We start from the raw sequence: 19,599 nt of genomic DNA on the forward strand, positions 1-19,599 counted from the left end.
TGTACTTAAAGTGCTTAGTACAGTGCTCTGCACATAATAAGCACTCAATAAATTTGATTGAATGAATGTATGAACCCAGATCCTTCTGACTCCTGGGCCCTGGCTCTATCCACTAAGCCACGCTGCTTCTCTGTGATACCTGTCCCTCATGGGCTCCCAGTCTAAATCCAGTACCACAGAGTTGGTAGATATGATCCCTGCCCCCAAGGAGTTTACAGTCTGTGGGGAGAGGTAGACATTAAAATAAATCCCAAATCTTGAGAAAGAGAGTGGCCTAGTGAAAGGAACACATGTCTGGGAGTCAGAGGATCTCTGTTCTAATCCTGGCCTCACCACTTGGCACTTTATTTCTCTGCGCCTTGGTAATCTCAGCTAGAAAACGGGGATTAATCAATCAATCAATCAATCAATCAATCGTATTTATTGAGCGCTTACTATGTGCAGAGCACTGTACTAAGCGCTTGGGAAGTACAAATTGGCATCACATAGAGACAGTCCCTACCCGATAGTGGGCTCACAGTCTAAAAGGGGGAGACAGAGAACAGAACCAAACATACCAACAAAATAAAATAAGTAGGATAGAAATGTACAAGTAAAATAAATAAATAAATAAATAAACAGAGTAATAAATATGTACAACCATATATACATATATACAGGTGCTGTGGGGAGGGGAAGGCGGTAAGGCGGGGGGATGGAGAGGGGGACGAGGGGGAGAGGAAAGAAGGGGCTCAATCTGGGAAGGCCTCCTGGAGGAGGTGAGCTCTCAGCAGGGCCTTGAAGGGAGGAAGAGAGCTAGCTTGGCGGATGGGCAGAGGGAGGGCATTCCAGGCCCGGGGGATGACGTGGGCCGGGGGTCGATGTCGGGACAGGCGAGAGCGAGGTACAGTGAGGAGATTAGTGGTGGAGGAGCGGAGGGTGCGGGCTGGGCAGTAGAAGGAGAGAAGGGAGGTGAGGTAGGAGGGGGCGAGGTGATGGAGAGCCTTGAAGCCCAGGGTGAGGAGTTTCTGCCTGATGCGCAGATTGATCGGTAGCCATTGGAGGTTTTTGAGGAGGGGAGTGATATGTCCAGAGCGTTTCTGGACAAAGATAATCCGGGCAGCAGCATGAAGTATGGATTGAAGTGGAGAGAGACACGAGGATGGGAGATCAGAGAGAAGGCTAGTGCAGTAGTCCAGACGGGATAGGATGAGAGCTTGAATTAGCAGGGTAGCGGTTTGGATGGAGAGGAAAGGGCGGATCTTGGCAATGTTGCGGAGCTGAGACCGGCAGGTTTTGGTGACGGCTTGGATGTGAGGGGTGAATGAGAGAGCGGAGTCGAGGATGACACCAAGGTTGCGGGCTTGTGAGACGGGAAGGATGGTAGTGCCGTCAACAGAGATGGGAAAGTCAGGGAGAGGACAAGGTTTGGGAGGGAAGACAAGGAGCTCAGTCTTCGACATGTTGAGCTTTAGGTGGCGGGCGGACATCCAGATGGAGATGTCCTGAAGGCAGGAGGAGATGCGAGCCTGGAGGGAGGGGGAGAGAGCAGGGGCAGAGATGTAGATCTGGGTGTCATCAGCGTAGAGGTGATAGTTGAAGCCATGGGAGCGAATGAGGTCACCAAGGGAGTGAGTGTAGATTGAGAACAGAAGGGGACCAAGCACTGAACCTTGGGGAACTCCCACAGTAAGAGGATGGGAGGGGGAGGAGGAGCCTGCAAAAGAGACTGAGAAAGAACGACCGGAGAGATAAGAGGAGAACCAGGAGAGGACGGAGTCTGTGAAGCCAAGGTCAGATAACGTGTTGAGGAGAAGGGGGTGGTCCACAGTGTCAAAGGCAGCTGAGAGGTCGAGGAGGATTAGGACAGAGTATGAGCCGTTGGATTTGGCAAGCAGGAGGTCATTGGTGACCTTTGAGAGCGCAGTTTCCGTGGAATGAAGGGGACGGAAGCCAGACTGGAGGGGGTCGAGGAGAGAGTTGTTGTTGAGGAATTCTAGGCAGCGCGTGTAGACAACTCGTTCAAGGAGTTTGGAAAGGAATGGTAGGAGGGATATGGGACGATAACTAGAAGGTGAGGTGGGGTCAAGAGAGGGTTTTTTTAGGATGGGAGAGACATGGGCATGTTTGAAGGCAGAGGGGAAGGAACCAGTGGAGAGTGAGCGGTTGAAGATGGAAGTTAAGGAGGGGAGAAGGGATGGAGCGAGAGATTTCATAAGATGAGAGGGAATGGGGTCAGAAGCACAGGTGGCCGGAGTAGCACTTGAGAGGAGGGAGGAGAGTTCCTCTGAGGATACCGCTGGGAAGGATGGGAGAGTAGCAGACAGTGTTGAGAGCCGGGGGGTTGGAGAAAGGGGGGAAGAGACTTTGGGGAGGTCGGACCTGATGGATTTAATTTTGTTAATGACTCTGAGATTAAGACTCTGAGATTAAGACTCTGAGCCCTGTGTGGATCAGGGACCGTGTCCAATCTGATTACCTCGTATCCACCCCAGTGCTTAGTATAGTGCCTGGTACGTAGTAAGTGCTTAATCATTGCGATAAAAAAAATCGGTCTTTCCAGCCCTGTCCTCTGATTCTTTTCTGCAGGCTGACGTTTCCTCCTGCGGTTAGGACACCTCTACATGAATAATAATGATGGCATTTATTAAGTGCTTACTATGTGCAAACCACTGTTCTAAACGCTGGGGTGGTTACAAGGTGATCAGGTTGTCCCACGGGGGGGCTCACAGTCTTCATCCCCATTTTACAGATGAGGTAACTGAGGCACAGAGAAGTGAGTGATTGCCCAAAGTCACACAGCTGACAAGTGGCGGAGTCGGACTTTGAACCCGTGACCTCTGACTCCAAAGCCCGTGCTCTTTCCACTGAGTCACGCTGCTTCTCTGCTTTAATGTCCTACCGACACCTCAAACATATTTTGTCCCAATCCAAACTCATTCATTCATTGTCATATTTATTAAGAGCTTACTGTGTGCAAAGCATTGTACTAAGCACTTGGGAGAGTACAGTATAACAATAAACAGACACATTCCTGCCCATAACAAACTCACAGTCGAGAGGGGGAGAACTCCTCACCTTTCCGTGTGTTTCTCATCACTGTAGACAACACCAACATCTTCTGTCTCACAAGCCTGTAACGTTGCCATTATCCTTTACTCCTCTGTCTCATTCAACCCACATGTTAAATCTGTCATGAAATCATTTCCGTTCTGTTTTCAAAACAGCTCTAAAATCCATCATTTCCCACCTTGATTACATCAGCCTCTTCACTGACCTTCATTCCTTCATGCAATCGTATTTATTGAGTGCTTACTGTGTGCAGAGCACTGTACTAAGCACTTGGAAAGTACAATACAGCAATAACGAGAAACAATCTCTGACCACAATGGGCTTAAAGTCTTCTTGCATCCTATTTCTTCCCACTCCAGTCCATCCTTCACTCTGCTGGCTGGGTCATTTTTCTGAAAAAGCATTCAGTCCCTATCTAGAGAAGCGGGGTGGCCTAGTGGATAAACCGCATACTGGGAGTCAGAAGGATCTGGGTTCAAATTCTGACTCCACCTCTTGTCTGCTGTGTGACACTGGGCAAGTCACTTTACTTCTCTGGGCCTCAGTGACCTCATCTGTAAAATGGGGATGAAGACTGTGAGACCCGTGTGGGACAAGGGACTGTGTCCAACCTGATTAGCTTGTATCTATCCCAGCGCTTAGAACGGTGCCTGGCACATAGTAAATGCTTAACAAATGCCACAATTATTATTATCTCCCCAGTCCTCAAAAACCCATATTTCCTCTCCGTTTCAATTGCGCATTTGGCTGTAGACCCCTTAAGCACTTTGAAAAGCAGTGTGGCTTAGTGGAAAGAGCCCGGGCTTGCGAGTCAGAGGATGTGGGTTCTAATCCCGGCTCCCCCACTTGTCTTCTGTGTGACCTTGGGGAAGCCACTTCACTTCTCTGCACCTCAGTTACCTCATCTGTAAAATAGGGATTAAAACTGTCAGCCCCATGTAGGATGACCGGATTACCCTGTATCTACCCCCAGTGCTTAGAACAGTGCTTGGCACATAGTATGTGCTTAACAAATACCCTTATTATTATTTGATATTCACCCCAGAATTTATGTAAGTAGATTTATATTCTACTATTTCTCCTGTCATTTATTTTAATGTCCGTCTCCCCCTGTGGACTGTAAGCTCCTTGTGGACAGAGATCACGTCTACCAAACTCTGTTATATCATTCATTCATTCAGTCGTATTTATTGAGCGCTTACTGTGTGCAGAGAACTGTACTAAGTGCTTGGAAAGTACAATTCAGCAATAATTCCGCAAACTGGTTGGATGAATGCACTACAAGCAAATAACAGCTCCTTCCCAGACTGTGAGCCCGTTGTTGGGTAGGGACCATCTCTATCTGTTGCCAACTTGTACTTCCCAAGCGCTTAGTACATTTCTCTGCACGCAGTAAGCGCTCACTAAATGCGATTGAATGATGAATAAATGAATGATTTGTCTCCCAGAGATTAAATTAGATACATCCTGGCCAATACTTCACACTGGACTTAGACTGATCATATTCAAATACAGATCCATATAGTAATTTTTTTAATGGTATTTGTTTGTGCTATGTGCCAGACACTGTTCTAAGCACTGGAGTAGATTAAAGTCATCAGATTAGGCCCAGTCCTTGTCCCACATGGGGTTCATTCTCTCACAAACATGGAGCACAGTGCTCTTCGCACAGTAAGTGCTTAATAAATACCATTCATTCATTCATTCATTCATATTTATTGAGCACTTACTGTGTGCAGAGCACTGTACTAAACGCTTGGGAAGTACAAGTCGGATACCACTGATAGAATGATTGCTAGACACTGTCCCATGCCCACAAGGAGCTAACCGTGTACAGGGAAGACAGATCTTAAAATAAATAACAGTTTCGGGAAATAGGTTAGGAACAAAGAATTGAGGAAATTAGGGAAGCAGCGTGGCTCAGTGGAAAGAGCAGGGGCTTGGGAATCAGAGGTCATGGGTCTAATCCCAGCTCCCCCACTTGTCTGTTGTGTGACCTTGGGCAAGTCACTTAACTTCTCTGAGCCTCAGTTCCCTCATCTGGAAAATGGGGATTAAGACTGTAAGTTCCACATGGGACAACCTGATCACCTTGTATCCCCCCCCAGCACTTAGAACAGTACTTTGCACATAGTAAGCGCTTAACAAATGCCATCATTATTATTATTATCACTATCTTTAGATGGCTGACATTTCTCTCTCGATGAGCATGAGGGAAAGTGACTGGCAGTTGGATATCTGCCAGGCGGTCATCCTGACCGCCAAACTCCAGCGCCGAAATGATTTTGTCGCAACTTCAAATTTGCTGCTGCCATCCCCAACGGAATCTTGTTTCCTGATCCTCTCCTAGTCTAAAGCTATCCGTCGATCAGGGGTAGGTATTGAGCACTTACTGGGTACAGGGCACTGTACTAAGCAGTCGAGAGAGTACCGCGCAATAGAATCGGTTGATACGATCCCTGCCAAAAGGAACTCTGATGTCAGACTGCTCTCGGACCTGAATCACACTTTGCTTCTGTGGAAAGCTATGGCCTACTGTGATGACGAAGATCAGCATGGCTTAGTGGAAAGAGCCCAGGCTTGGGAGTCAGAGGTCGTGGGTTCTAATCCCAGCTCCCCCACTTGTCGGCTGTGTGACTTTGGGCAAATCACTTCACTTCTCTGTGCCTAAATTACCTCTTCTATAAAATAGGGATTAAGACTGTGAGCCCCTTGTGGGGCAGCCTGATTACCTTGTTCCCCCCCCCCCCAGTGCTTAGAATAGTGCTTGGCACATAGTAAGCGCTTAACAAATGCCATCATCATATCAGGAAAGGATGAATTCTGAGGTTTATAGTGACCGTATTTGGGAAAGATGGAAAAGGCTGTTTTGGGGAAAAACATATCCTTTTTGCTCCACATTTCATGTCAACTATACACTTAGGGTGTCCTGATAGTCAAACGTTTGGGGGCAGAAAATTAGAAATGGGCTAAGGAGTTAACCTCATGGTAATTCTTTTAAAGGACTGTGTCTCACCAGGGTGATGACATAGGCCAGGTGAATTTTGTAGCAAGATTCCGACTGCAGTAATTCCAAGCATAATCTAAGGGCCCTTGTAATTCGGAATAATGGACACAAACTCAATTATTTCGGTGAGCTCTTTAGTCGAAAGCAGATTCATCAAGTCTAATCGGAAAGAATGGAACAACACAGTTTCCCTAAGCTGAACGAAAGATCCATTGACGTTTTTTCTTTTGCTCAAAGGTTCCTTTTTTTCCGTCACATGAGTTCAGAGCCATAAAAATGTCTGTGTTGTGGTTGCCTAGGTACCCCTGATGATGCTTTCCCAGTTTCTATGGTAACCCCAGACCTCTACCCTGCTTGCGTGTGTGTGATTCTGTTCTGTTCTCCTTGTAGATGGAGGAGATCAAATTTAAAGACAGAACAGTCTTCGTGCTGGAAAGAGAGTTAGGGGTTCAAGTCGGGCATGCTCAGAGACTCCAGCTTCAAAAGGAGGCTTTAGATGAACAACTATCCCAGGTCAAAGAGTCTGATCGGCTTCTAAGCAGCCCCAAAAGGGAACTTCCTTATCCGGGTGCTTCTGGAGATGCTTCAGATCATTCAGGAAGTCCTGTAAGCACTTTCTCGTGGTCTTATCCCAAGTGGGCAGAAAGAGAGGGCCCTCCCCGCCCACCACCCCTCTGTCCCCCACCTTTCCATCCCCATCTTGATGAGCTCACATCAAGCAACAGCTTTCCCTTGGGAGTCTGGAGAAAGGTGATCAACACCTCTGGGGGTGGATGTAATGACTTTCCCCTGGGGAGGGTAGAAGAGTCCATCACCAAATTTCACCTCAGGAGAGGTTGGGCCACTGGTTTTGCTGGTTGCTGTTGGGTTTCCTCTGGACGTACCTGTTAATCAATCAGTGGTATGTACTGAGCACTTACTGTGCACACTGAGCTCTCGGGAGAGGACAGATCCAACCGAGATGGGGTACACGTTCCACGCCCCAGTTAGCGGCTGATGTCGCGTAAATGCCGGTCTCGGTCCATTGTTTATCGGTGACCAGAGCTTCCCACCCAATTGTTATGCATCTTCTTGGGGACTCCGGGCTTCCTGGGAAGCTAGTGGGATTCTGCCAGTTGGCTAAGACAGTTTTCCAAGGGAAAGCAGGTTAATGGTTCACCCTCCTCCTCCTGAGACCTCTGAGTTCTGTTTGAATGGCTCCACCGCTTGTCGCAGTTCTCCTAATGGAAAGAGCACGGGATGGGGAGGCAGGAGGCCGTAGCCTTAACCTCTCTGGGGCCTCAGTTTCTTCATCTGGGAAATGGGGATAATAACCCCTGCCGCTCTCGGCATCCTGGAGGTGTGGCCAAGGTAAAATTTTGCTTTGGTCAAATGAAAGCGCTTGATCTATCAGTGGAATTTATTGAACGCTTACAGTATTCATTTATTCAGTCGTATTTGTTGAGCACTTACTGTGTGCAGAGCACTGTACTAAGTGCTTAGAAAGTACAATTCGACAACAGATAGAGACAATCCCTACCCTACATCGGGTTCACAGTCTAGAAGGGAGAGACAGATAACAAAACAAAACAACTAGACAGGCAACAAAACAAGTAGACAGGCAGAGCACTAGAATAAGCACTTGGGGGAGTCGTCCATCAGTCATTGAGTGCTTACTGTGTGCAGAGCACTGTACTGAGCACTTGAGAGAGTACAATCCAACAGAGTTGATAGATACGACCACTGCCCTGCAAGGAGAAGCGGCGTGGCCTAGTGGTTAGAGCCCGGGCTGGGGAGACAGAAGGACCTGGGTTCTAATCCCGGCTCCACCACTTGTCTGCTGTGTGACTTTGGGCAAGTCTCTTTACTTCTCTGGGCCTCAGTTACCTCATCTGGAAAATGGGGATGGAGACTGTGAGCCCTATGTGGGACAGGGGCTGTGTCCAACCCGATTAGCTTGAACCTATCCCAGAGGTTAATACAGTGTCTGAAACAGAGTAAGTGCTCAACAAATACCATTAAAAAAAGAAATTCAGTAGAGTTCTTAGATATAATCTCAGCCCACAAGGAGCTTTCAGTCCAGAGGCCTGGCTAGAGGAGCAGTACGAGTTATCATTAAGCTATCAGTATGTCATTTAGCGCATCTCTTAGGAGACCTTTAGGAGTTTGGCTTCCTCCTCCCACGTCCTATGCTTTTCATGACACACACAGGATTTTCTGGCACTCCATTGAAGTCACTTTTTTTCTAACAGCTTTCTGTGTGATTCTGCCATCTCTCTGCTTCTGCTTCAATCTGCTAATTAGAGGAAGGATTTTCAGCCTCCTGAGGCAGCAGCATACAATAACACTTTCCCACACGGTTGATCCTCATTGAGGTTGCTCTTGAACGATTCCACGTTTTTCTTGGGGAGGGGAGAAACCCAGCCCCTCTGGAGCCGAAACTCAAATCTGTTTGGTTGTTCGTTCCCCGCCTCTCCTGCCCCTGTCGAATGAGGAACCTTAAGTGATTTTGTTAAGAACACGGACACTGGCTTGTTGCCTCTCAGTCCAAGGCCGCATTCACATTTGGTCTGATCATAGCACCGTGATGTAGTACGTTGGTTCGTTTGAATCGCCTATCTGTTCATAAGGATAAAAATCACATCTTCTCCCCGAAAGGTATCTGTAACACTACCGGATTAGCTCCAGGGAGATCCTGGGACAGAATGAACAAGGTTTTCCTTTTTTAGGAGTCAATCAATCGGTCATATTTATTGAGTGCTTACTTCATTCAATTCATTTGTATTTATTGAGTGCTTACTGTGAGCAGAGCACTGTACTAAGCACTTGGGAGAGTACAACAGAACAATAAACAGACACATTCCCTCCCCACAATGAGCTTACAGTCTAGAGGAGGAGGCAGACATTCATGTAAATAAATAAATTACAAATATAATAAATAAACTGTGTGCAGAGCACTGTATTCAGCACTTGGGAGGATACAGTATAACAGTAAAACAGATACATTTCCTGCCCATAACGAGCTTACAATCTAGAGGGGGAGACAGATTAATGTAAATAAATAAATTACAGATATAATAAATAAATTGTATGCAGAGCACTGGATTAAGTGCTTCGGAGAATCCACTGTAACAGTATAACAGACACATTCTCTGCCCACAATGAGCTTTCAGTCTACAGGGGAACACAGATGATAATAGATATAAATAAATGACAGATATGGACGTAAGTGGTGTGGGGCTGGGAGGTAGGATGAATAAAGGGAGCAAGTCAGGGCAACGCAGAAGGGAGTGGAAGAGAAGGAAAAGGAGGCTTAGTCAAATCCCAGTGGCCTTTAGAGAGACCCGTGTAAATAGAAAATTGATGCTTCACACTGTGAAGAGGTAACCTGTCAGGGCTCCAAACAACAAAAACAGTTCTCTGTGAAGTTACTTTCCACAAAAGAGTTCCCTTTCTGAGTGCTTACTGTGTGCAGAGCATTGTACTAAGTGCTTGGGAGAGAATCATAATAATAATGATAATAATAATGGTATTCCCTAAGCACTTACTATGTGCCAGGCACCATTCTATGCATTGGGATAGGTACAAGGTAATTGGGTTGGACACAGAGAGGATGATACAGCAGAGTTGGTGGACACATTCCCTGCCTACAGTGAGCTTGCATTCAGCGCTTAGTACAGTGCCTGGCACATAGTAAGCGCTTAACGAATATCATCATTATTATCATCAGAGGGGGAGACAGACATCAGAATAAATAAATCATTTACCGATATGCACCTGAGTGCTGCAGGAAGTGAGATGACACTGTCAGGTTAACCATGGCCCTCATGGAAATGCAGCACAGGTTTTCAACGCTTTTCTCGTGTCTCCCAGCTCACCATTTGTGGATCTGAATTCTGCATCTTCCTCTTTCGGCATGTTGCACAGCCGCTCCTCCATTCCTCTCTTAAGTTTCTCTTTCTCATCTCGCAACGTGTCGTGCTCCATTATCCTGGAAGTTTGGCTCGCTCTATTCCCCAGTGAGGACGCGGTGGGAGAACGGGGCGGATGTCACAGAGAGGAGGTCCGAGGGTTCGGAAACGTCTGCGTGGCCTCTGTCGATGACCAGTTATTTGCAGTTGATTTTTGTTTTAGGAACAGCAGTTGGATGAGAAAGACGCCCGCCGCTTCCAACTGAAAATTGCCGAATTAAGCGCGATCATCAGGAAGCTGGAAGATCGAAATGCCCTACTGTCAGAAGAAAGAAACGAACTGGTAAGTAGCAAGTCACATGTCATTCAGTTTATCAAGCGATAATCAGTTGGTTTTCCTTTAGGGGATTTGTTAAGTGCTTACTATGTGACGGGCACTTTCCTAAGTGCCGGGGTAGATGATGGTATTCGTTAAGCGCTTACTATGTGCCAAGCAGTGGTCTAAGCGCTGGGGGAGATACAAGATCATCAGGTTGTCCCACTTGGGGCTCACAGTCTTAATCCCCATTTTACAGATGAGGTAACTGAGGCCCAGAGAATTGAAGTGATTTGCCCAAAGTCACACAATTGACAAGTGGCAGAGCTGGGATTAGAACCCAGGACTTCTGCCTCCCAAGCCCGGGTTCTTTCCACTAAGCCACAGTTGGACACAGTCCCGTTTCTACATGGGGTTCACAGTCCTGATCCCCATTTTACAGATAAAGTAACAGGCCCAGAGAAGCAAAGTGACATGCCCAAGGTCACACAGGAGTCAAGTGGTGGAGCCAGGATTAGAACCCAAGGCCTTAATAATAATAATAACAGTAATTATGGTACTTGTTAAGCACTTACTATGTGCCAGGTACTGTTCTAAGTCACTGGAATAGATACAAGTCAGTTAGGTTGGACACAGTCCCTGTCCCACTTGAGGCTCACTCTCTGCTTTGCACATAGTAAGTGCTTAACAAATACCATTATTATTAGTATTATTATTATTAATCTCATTTTTACCGATGAGGTAACTGAGGCTCAAAGAAGGGAAGTGACTTGCCCAAGGTCACACAACAGGCATGTGGCGGAGATGGGATTTTAGAACCCAGGTCCTTCTGACTCCGAGACCTGGGCTGTATCGACTAAGCCACGGTACTTCTCAATCAATCATTCAATCAGATGAAGTACCACACTGTGCTGTCTGGTGTGGTACTGTGTCTGATCTGATCGTCTTGTATCTGTCCCAGTGCTTAACACAATGCTTGGCACATAATGAGTGCTTCATAAATAACATTGCTCTGACTAGGCCCTTGGAGATGATGATAGATTTAGAATCAATCAATCAGGAGTATTTATTGAGTGCTTGCTATGTGCAGATCGCTGTACTAAGCACTAGGGAGAGAACAGTAGAAAGAGTTGGTAGATGTGTTCCCTGCCCACAGTGAGCTTGCAATCTGGAGGGGGAGACAGATGTTAATATAAATAAATAATATATCTATATGTACATGAGTGCTGTGGGAAATATACTATTAGTTAAGCGCTTACTATATGTCAAACACTGTGATAGATTGTACTTCCCAAGTGCTTAGTACAGTGCTCTGCACACAGTAAGTGCTCAATAAATATGATTGAATGAATGAATTACCAGATAATCAGATCCATGCACAACCTCTGTAGGAGGGAGAAGAGGTATTGAATCCCCATTTTGCAGATGAGAGAACTGAGGCCCAGAGAAGCAAAGTGACTTGCCCAAAGTATCCTCAAGAAGCTTGCAATCTGGCAGGAGGAGACAGACACAAAATTATTTGCAGATAGGAGGAGAAAGAGAATTCATTCATTCACTCACTCAATTGTTTTTATTGAGCATTTACTGTGTGCAAAGCACTGTACTAAGCTCTTGGGAGAGTACAGTCTAACAACAAACTGACACATTCCTGCCCACAATGAGCTCACAGACTAGAGGAGACTTACCCAAGGTCCCACAGCAGACATGTGGCGGAGCCAGAATTAGAACCCAGGTCCTTCTAACTCTCAGGCCCCGGCTCTTTCTACTAAGCCACATACTCTATTAATTAATTAATTAATTAATTAATTCAATCGTATTTATTGAGCACTTACTGGGTGCAGAGTACTGTACTAAGCGCTTGGAAAGTACAATTCGGCAACATATAGAGAAGATCCCTACCCAACAATGGGCTCACAGTTTAGAAGGGGGAGACAGCAAAGCAGAACAAGTAGACAGAATGGAAAAGCATCTCTGTGGAAGAGTAATTGTTAAATGAGTGTGTAAGTCAAGTGGTATGAAAGGGCTACTGGTGTTTGGAAGAGAATAAGTGCGCAAACAGCAAGGGGAATCAGTGTATCTAACCCGATCAATAGATTCATAAATGCCATCATTATTTTATTTATTGAGCACATTCATTCATTCATTCAATCGTATTTATTGAGCGCTTACTGTGTGCAGAGCACTGTACTAAGCACTTGGGAAGTACAAGTTGGCAACATATAGAGATGGTCCCTACCCAACAACGGGCTCACAGTCTAGAAGGGGAAGACAGACAACAAAACAAAACACGTGGACAGGTGTTTCATTCATTCATTCAATCATTTTTGAGTGCTTACTGTTTGCAGAGCGCTGTTCTAAGTTCTAAGTGCTTGGGAAAGTACTGTATGAAAGAGCAGGTAAACATTTTCCTTGGCCACAAGGAACATTCTGGAGAAAACAAGCCAGGCACCCAAGAAGTAGTGAATGCACTAATTGATCAAGCAGAGATCAAGAAGCAGCATGGCTCAGTGAAAAGTGCCCAGGCTTTGGAGTCAGAAGTCATGGTTTCAAACCCCAGGTCTGCCAATTGTCAGCTGTGTGACTTTGGGCAAGTCACTTAACTTCTCTGTGCCTCAGTTACCTCAACTATAAAATGGGGATTAATACTGTGAGCCCCCTGTGGGACAACCTGATCACCTTGTAACCCCCCCAGCGCTTAGAACAGTGCTTTGCACATAGTAAGCACTTAAGAAATGTCATCATCATTATTATTATTATTATTATCAAGCATATTTGTTGAGTGCTTACTGTGTGCAGAGCACTGAACTAAGCGCTTGGGAGAGTACAATAGAATGGAGTTTGTAGACATGTTCCAGTAGCATTATCTTCCCTGCCAAGAAATTGTGTTTCTTGAGTATTATGTCAGAGTGCTCTGGATGTCCAGGCCAGAGGCAGGACGTGGGTGAGAAGTCAGCGGAGAGATGGTCGAGAGCGAGGTACAATGAGAAGGTTGGCATTAGAGAAGCGAAGTGCGCAGGCTGGGTTGTAGAAGGAGAGTAGCCAGGTGAGGTCGGAGTGGGTAAGGTGGTGGAGAGCTTTAAAGCCGAAGTTTGTGTTTGATGCAGAGGTTAATGGGCAACCGCTGGAGGGTCTTGAAGTGTGGGGAGACCTGAACTGAACGGTTTTATAGAAAAATAATCTGGGCAGCAGAGTGAACTGTGAACTGGAGTGGGGAGAGACAGGAGGCAGGGAGGTCAGTGAGGCGCCTCCTCCTCTCCTCCTTCCCATTCCCCCCCCCCCCCGCCCTACCTCCTTCCCCTCCCCAAAGCACCTGTGTATATGTCTGTACAGATTTATTACTCTATTTATTTTCCTTGTACATATTTACCATTCTATTTATTTTGTTAATGATGTGCATCTAGCTTTAATTCTATTTGTTCTGACGACTTGACACCTGTCCACATGTTTTGTTTTGTTGTCTGTCTCCCCCTTCTAGACTGTGAGCCCGTTGTTGTATAGGGACCATCTCTATATGTTGCCAACTTGTACTTCCCAAGCTCTTAGTACAGTGCTGTGCACACAGTAGGTGCTCAATAAATACGATTGCATGAATGAATGAATGAGCCTGATGCAATAATTTAGGGGGGATAGGATAAGCGCTCGGGTAAGCATAGTGACAAATCGGAGGGAAAGGAAAGCTTGGATTTTAGTGATGTCGTGAATGTTGTACTGACAGGATTTGGCAACAGATTGAATATGTGGGTTGAATGACAGAGATGAGTTGGGCATAATGCCAAGGTTACAGGCTTGTGAGACAGGGAGATTGGTGTTGTTGTCCACAGTGATGGGAAACACGGGGGGAGGATGGGGTTTGGGTGGGAAGATGAGGAGTTTTGTTTTGGACATGTTACGTTTGAAATGTTGGTGGAACATCCAGGTCGAGGTGTCCTGAGGTCCTGAAAGTTGAAGAAAACGTGAGCCTGCAGAGAAAGAGAGAGGCCAGGGCTGGAGATGGAGATTTGGGAATCATCCACGTAGAGATGGGGGTTGAAGCCGTGGGAGCAAACGAGTTCTCCAAGGGAGCAGATGTAGGTGGAGAAAAGAAGGGGACCCAGAATTGAACCTCGAGGGATCCCCTCCCCAACAGTTAGGGGGTGGGAGGCAGTCGGTCAGTCAGTCGATTGTATTTATTAGGTGCTTACCATGTGCAGAGCACTGTACTAATGCTTTGTTAGCATGTTTGGTTTTGTTCTCTGTCTCCCCCTTTTAGACTGTGAGCCCACTGTTAGGTAGGGACTGTCTCTATGTGTTGCCAACTTGTACTTCCCAAGCGCTTAGTACAGTGCTCTGCACACAGTAAGCGCTCAATAAATGTGACTGATTGATTGATTGATTGATTGACACTATAACAATATAACAGACACATTCCCTACCCACAACCAGTTTACAGTCTAGAGGGGGAGACAGGCATTCATCTAGACTATGAGTTCACTGTGGGCAGGGAATGCGTCTGTTTGTTGTTATACTGCACTTTCCCAAGTGCTTAGTAAAGTGCTTTGCTAACAGTAAGTGCTCAATAAACACGATTAATTGATTGAATGAATGAATATAAATAAATAAAATGACAGGTATGGACATAAGAGCTGTGGGGCCTGGAGGGAGGATGAATTAAGGGAGCAAGTCAGGGCAACACAGAAGGGAGAGGGAGAAGCAGAAAGGAGGGCTCAGTCAGGGGAGGCCTCCCGGAGGAGATGGGTCTTCAGTAAGGTTTTGAAGAGGGGGAAGAGTGATCGTCTGTCCGATATGAAGAGGGAAGGCGTTCCAGGCCAGAGGCAGGATGTGGGTGAGAAGTCTTCGGCGCGATAGATGAGATCGAGGTACAGCCAGAAGGTTAGCATTAACCCTAGAGGAGGAGCCCGTGAAAGAGATTGAGAATAAGCGGCCAGAGAAGCACATGGTAAGCGCTCAATAAATACGATTGAATGAATGAACAGGAGGAGACCCAGGGGAGGACAGTGACGGTGAAGCCGAGATTGGATAAAGTTTCCTTGAGAAGGGGGTGGTCGACAGCGACAAAGGCAGCTGAGAGGTCGAGGAGGATTGGTGGGGGTGGATCCAGATGGAGGGTCCTCGGGGATGCAGAGGAAGCAGCCAAATTGTACTTTCCAAGCGCTTAGTACAGTGTCATACACACAGTGCTCAATAAATATGAATGAATGAATGAATGAATGAAGCAGCGTGGACGTCCTGGGCAGGCGGACAAGGAGGGAAGCAAGATTTCAGGGGATTCCCCCGGCTGGCTGGTGGACAGAGGCAGCTCAGATGAAGCAGAAGAAGAACCTTTATTTTGAAATAAAGCAGCTGCTAAATACTCTGTGGTCCAGACTTAAGGATCACTGCGAAAGCAAGCCTCACAGCTCTACTCTTATATGGGAGGTCCGAAATCTTGGCCTGAAATCCAGTTTACTCCCCAGATTACCATATGCAGGCATGCAATCAATCATCCGGTTGATGGAATTTATTGAGTGCTTATTTCATGCAGAGCATTGGTATAAGCACTTGGGAGAGTACAGTGTAACAGAATTGGTAGACACTTTTCCTGTCCACAGAGAACTTTCAGTCCAGAGCTGGAGACGGCGTTAAAATGAATTACAGATCGAGGCAAATGGCCGAGTGTATGAATATATTCTGGGCCCCCTTCTATCCACAGCTACTCCCTTGGAGAACTCATGAAGCAATATGGTGTAGTGGATAGAGCCCAGGCCTGGGAATCACAAGGTCATGGATTCTAATCCCAGCTCCGCCACTTGTCTGCTGTGTGACCTTGGGAAAGTCACTTCACTTCTCTGGGCCTCAGTGACCTCATCTACAAAATGGGGATTGAGACTGTGAGCCCCACATGGGACAGGGACTGTGTCCTATCCAATTTACTTGTGCCCACCCCAGTGCTTAGTACAGTGCCTGGCACATAGTAAGGGCTTAAGAGATACTCTAATTATTGTAATTATTGTTACTATTTATCATTAACCAATCAACAGTAGTTATTGAGCATTTATAGTGATCTAAGTGCTTGGGAGAGTACAGTAATGATAATGATGGTATTTCCAGTGCTTAGAACAGTGCCTGGCACATAGTAAGCACTTAAGAAATACCATAATTAGTATTATTGTTTTTGTTAAGTGGTTACTATGTGCCAAGCACTGTTGTAACAGTGGAGTTAGTAGGCACAGTTCCTGCCTTTGAGAAAAACAGCTCGGCCCCATTGTGGAGAGCACCTAGGTTCTAATCCTAGCTCTCACTGATTGCCTGCTCTGTGACCTTGGGCAAGGCATTTAACTTCTCTGTGCCTCCGTTACCTCAACTGCAAAATGGGGATTAAATACCCGTTCTCCTTCTTATAATAATAATAATAATAACAATGGTATTTGTTAAGCACTTACTATGTGCAAAGCACTGTTCTAAGCGCTGGGGTATTTACTATTCTATTTACTTTGTTAATGATGTACATCTAGCTTTATTTCTATTTATTCTGATGACTTGACACCTGTCCACATGTTTTGTTTTGTCGTCTGTCTCCCCCTTCTAGACTGTGAGCCTGTTGTTGGGTAGGGACCGTCTCTATATGCTGCCAACTTCTACTTCCCAAGCACTTATTACAGTGCTCTGCACACAGTAAGCGCTCAGTAAATATGATTGAGTGAATAAATGAATGGGGTAGATACCCGGTAATCAGGTTGTCCCACGCGGGGCTCACAGTCTTAATCCCCATTTTGCAGGTGAGGGAACAGAGGCCCAGAGAAATTAAGTGACTTGCCCAAAGTCACACAGCTGACAATTGGTGGAGCAGGATTTGAACCCATGACCTCTGACTCCAAAGCCCTTGCTCTTTCCACTGAGCCACGCTGCTTCTTTACTTAAACTGTGAGCCTCAATTCACTGTACTAAGCGCTGAAGTAATAATAATAATAATGATGGTATTTATTAAGTGCTTACTATATGCAAAGCACTGTTCTAAGCATTGGGAGGTTACAAGATGACCAGGTTGCCCACGGGGGGGCTCACAATCTTAATCTCCATTTTACAGATGAGGTAACTGAGGCACAGAGAAGTTAAGTAACTTGCCCAAAGTCACACAGCTGACAAGTGGCGGAGCTAGGATTTGAACCCATGACCTCTGACTCCAAAGCCCGGGCTCTTTCCACTGAGCCAAGCTGCTTCTCTGATACAAGTAGATACAAGATAATCAGGTTGGACACAGTCCCTACCCACATGGGACTCACAGTCTAGGTAGATGGGAATAGGATTGAATCCTCATTTTACAGATGAGGAAACTGCAGCCCAGATGAGTTGAGTGATTTGCCCAAAGTCACACAGTGGACAAGTGCCAGGATTAGAATTTAGCTCCTCTGACTCCCAGGCCTGTGCTCTTTCCACTAAGTCTGGGCTTCTCCCAAACTGTATAACAAATTATTTTTCTCCCTAGCAAATAAAATAATGCACCCCCAAAATAAAAATTGGATTTCTGTCAGTGGAGTCATTCTCTATTTTTCTCCCAATCTGGAATGTCTGCTGTCATTCAGGCTACACAGCAAGTGAGTGGCAGAATCCAGACAAGGAAACGGGTCTCCAATCACTCAGTCATATTTATTGAGCGCTTACTGTGTGCAGAGCACTGTACTACGTGCTTGGGAAGTACCAGTCGGCAACATATAGAGACGGTCCCTACCCACCAACGGCCTCACAATCAATACAAAGGGGAGAAACTTCAATCCTTTAGGTTATAATAATATATACTTTTGGTCGCCTGTCAGCTCCCAGTGGGCAGTGTCCAGAAAGTTGAAGTAAACTAATTATGTCATCATCTTCTAAGGAATACAGGGAATTTTGACCTTCTTTGACACAAAAATGTGCCGTCCATGTCTTGTGCTACCTAAAAATTGGAGGGTTGGTGCTAATTGCAGGGTTAAACACAACCCACAACCAAGCAATCCGTGGTATCATTGAATGTCTACTGTGTATGCAGAACACTGTAGTAAGCACTCAGAAGGGAACAGTAGAGTTAACGGACATAGTCTCTTCCCCAAAGGAGCTTCCCTATCGATCAGTGGTATGTATTGAGCACTTACTATGTGCAGAGCACCCTACTAGGCTCTTAAGCACTTGAAATGAGCACTTGAGCACTATACGAAACATTAGGGAAGATAATCTAGAATTAATATGGGATCCTCTCCTCTAGATTGTGAGCTCAATGTGGGCAGGGAACGTGTCTAGCAACTGTGTTCTGTTGTTACATTGTGAGTCTACCCCAGTGCTTACTACAGTGCCTGGCACATAGAAAGCGCTTAACAAATACCATTAACAACAACAACAATACTCTCTCAAGTGCCTATTGCAGTGCTCTGCACACGGTAAGCACTCAGTAAATACAACTGAGTCATTGACTGATCCATCTTTCTGAGCGCCTCACACCCCACCTCACCTCCCTCTCCTCTCTACCCAATCTTGATGATCAGATTGCTGCTTTCGACTCTACCCTTTCTACTCAGCTAGACTCACTCGCTCCCCTTTCCCTTCGCCGCTCTCGTACCACTAACCCACAGCCCTGGATCACTGCCACTGTCCGCCTCCTTCGCTCTTATGCTCGAGCTGCCCAACGCTGCTGGCGAAAGTCTAAACACCACGCCACCTTGTTCACTTCTAGTTTATCCTTTCCTGCCTTAACTCAGCCCTCTCTTCTGCCAGACAAAACTATTTCTCCTCCCTTATTGACACCCATGCCCGTCATCCCCCTCAGCTCTTCCGAACATTCAACTCCCTTCTCAGGCCCCCGGTTCCTCCCCCTCCTCCTTCCCTCACCCACAACAATCTGGCCTCCTACTTCATTAATAAAATTAAATCCATCAGGTCTGACCCCCCCAAAGTCACTACCCCCCTTTCTCCAACACCCCGACTCTCAACACACTCTGCTACTTTCCCATCCTTCCCAGCAGTATCCTCAGAGGAGCTCTCCTCCCTCCTCTCAAGTGCTACTCCAGCCACCTGTGCTTCTGACCCCATTCCCTCTCATCTCATGAAATCTCTCGCTCCATCCCTTCTCCCCTCCTTAACTTCCATCTTCAACCACTCACTCTCCACTGGTTCCTTCCCCTCTGCCTTCAAACATGCCCATGTCTCTCCCATCCTAAAAAAAACCCTCTCTCAACCCCACCTCACCTTCTAGTTATCGCCTCATTTCCCTCCTGCCATTCCTTTCCAAACTCCTTGAACGAGTCGTCTACACATGCTGCCTCGAATTCCTCAACACCAACTCTCTTCTCGACCCCCTCCAGCCTGGCTTCCGTCCCCTACATTCCACG

General features: G+C 46.3%; 1 protein-coding gene across 14 annotated transcripts in view; it reads left to right on the forward strand.

The window, feature by feature from the left end:
* JAKMIP3 (Janus kinase and microtubule interacting protein 3) overlaps positions 1–19,599 on the forward strand; it is a 199,181-nt gene that overhangs the window by 125,238 nt on the left and 54,344 nt on the right. For 9 of the 14 annotated variants that reach the window (XM_038743751.1, XM_038743753.1, XM_038743756.1 and 6 more), the window contains 2 exons: positions 6,449–6,664; positions 10,172–10,291. In XM_038743751.1, coding sequence (XP_038599679.1) covers positions 6,449–6,664; positions 10,172–10,291 — 336 coding nt within the window. The remainder of the gene's footprint in view (positions 1–6,448; positions 6,665–10,171; positions 10,292–19,599) is intronic. The other 5 variants (XM_038743754.1, XM_038743759.1, XM_038743761.1 and 2 more) reach the window with 3 other exon arrangements.

Source organism: Tachyglossus aculeatus, chromosome 3 (assembly GCF_015852505.1).
Source record: "Tachyglossus aculeatus isolate mTacAcu1 chromosome 3, mTacAcu1.pri, whole genome shotgun sequence".
Lineage (NCBI taxonomy): Eukaryota > Metazoa > Chordata > Mammalia > Monotremata > Tachyglossidae > Tachyglossus > Tachyglossus aculeatus.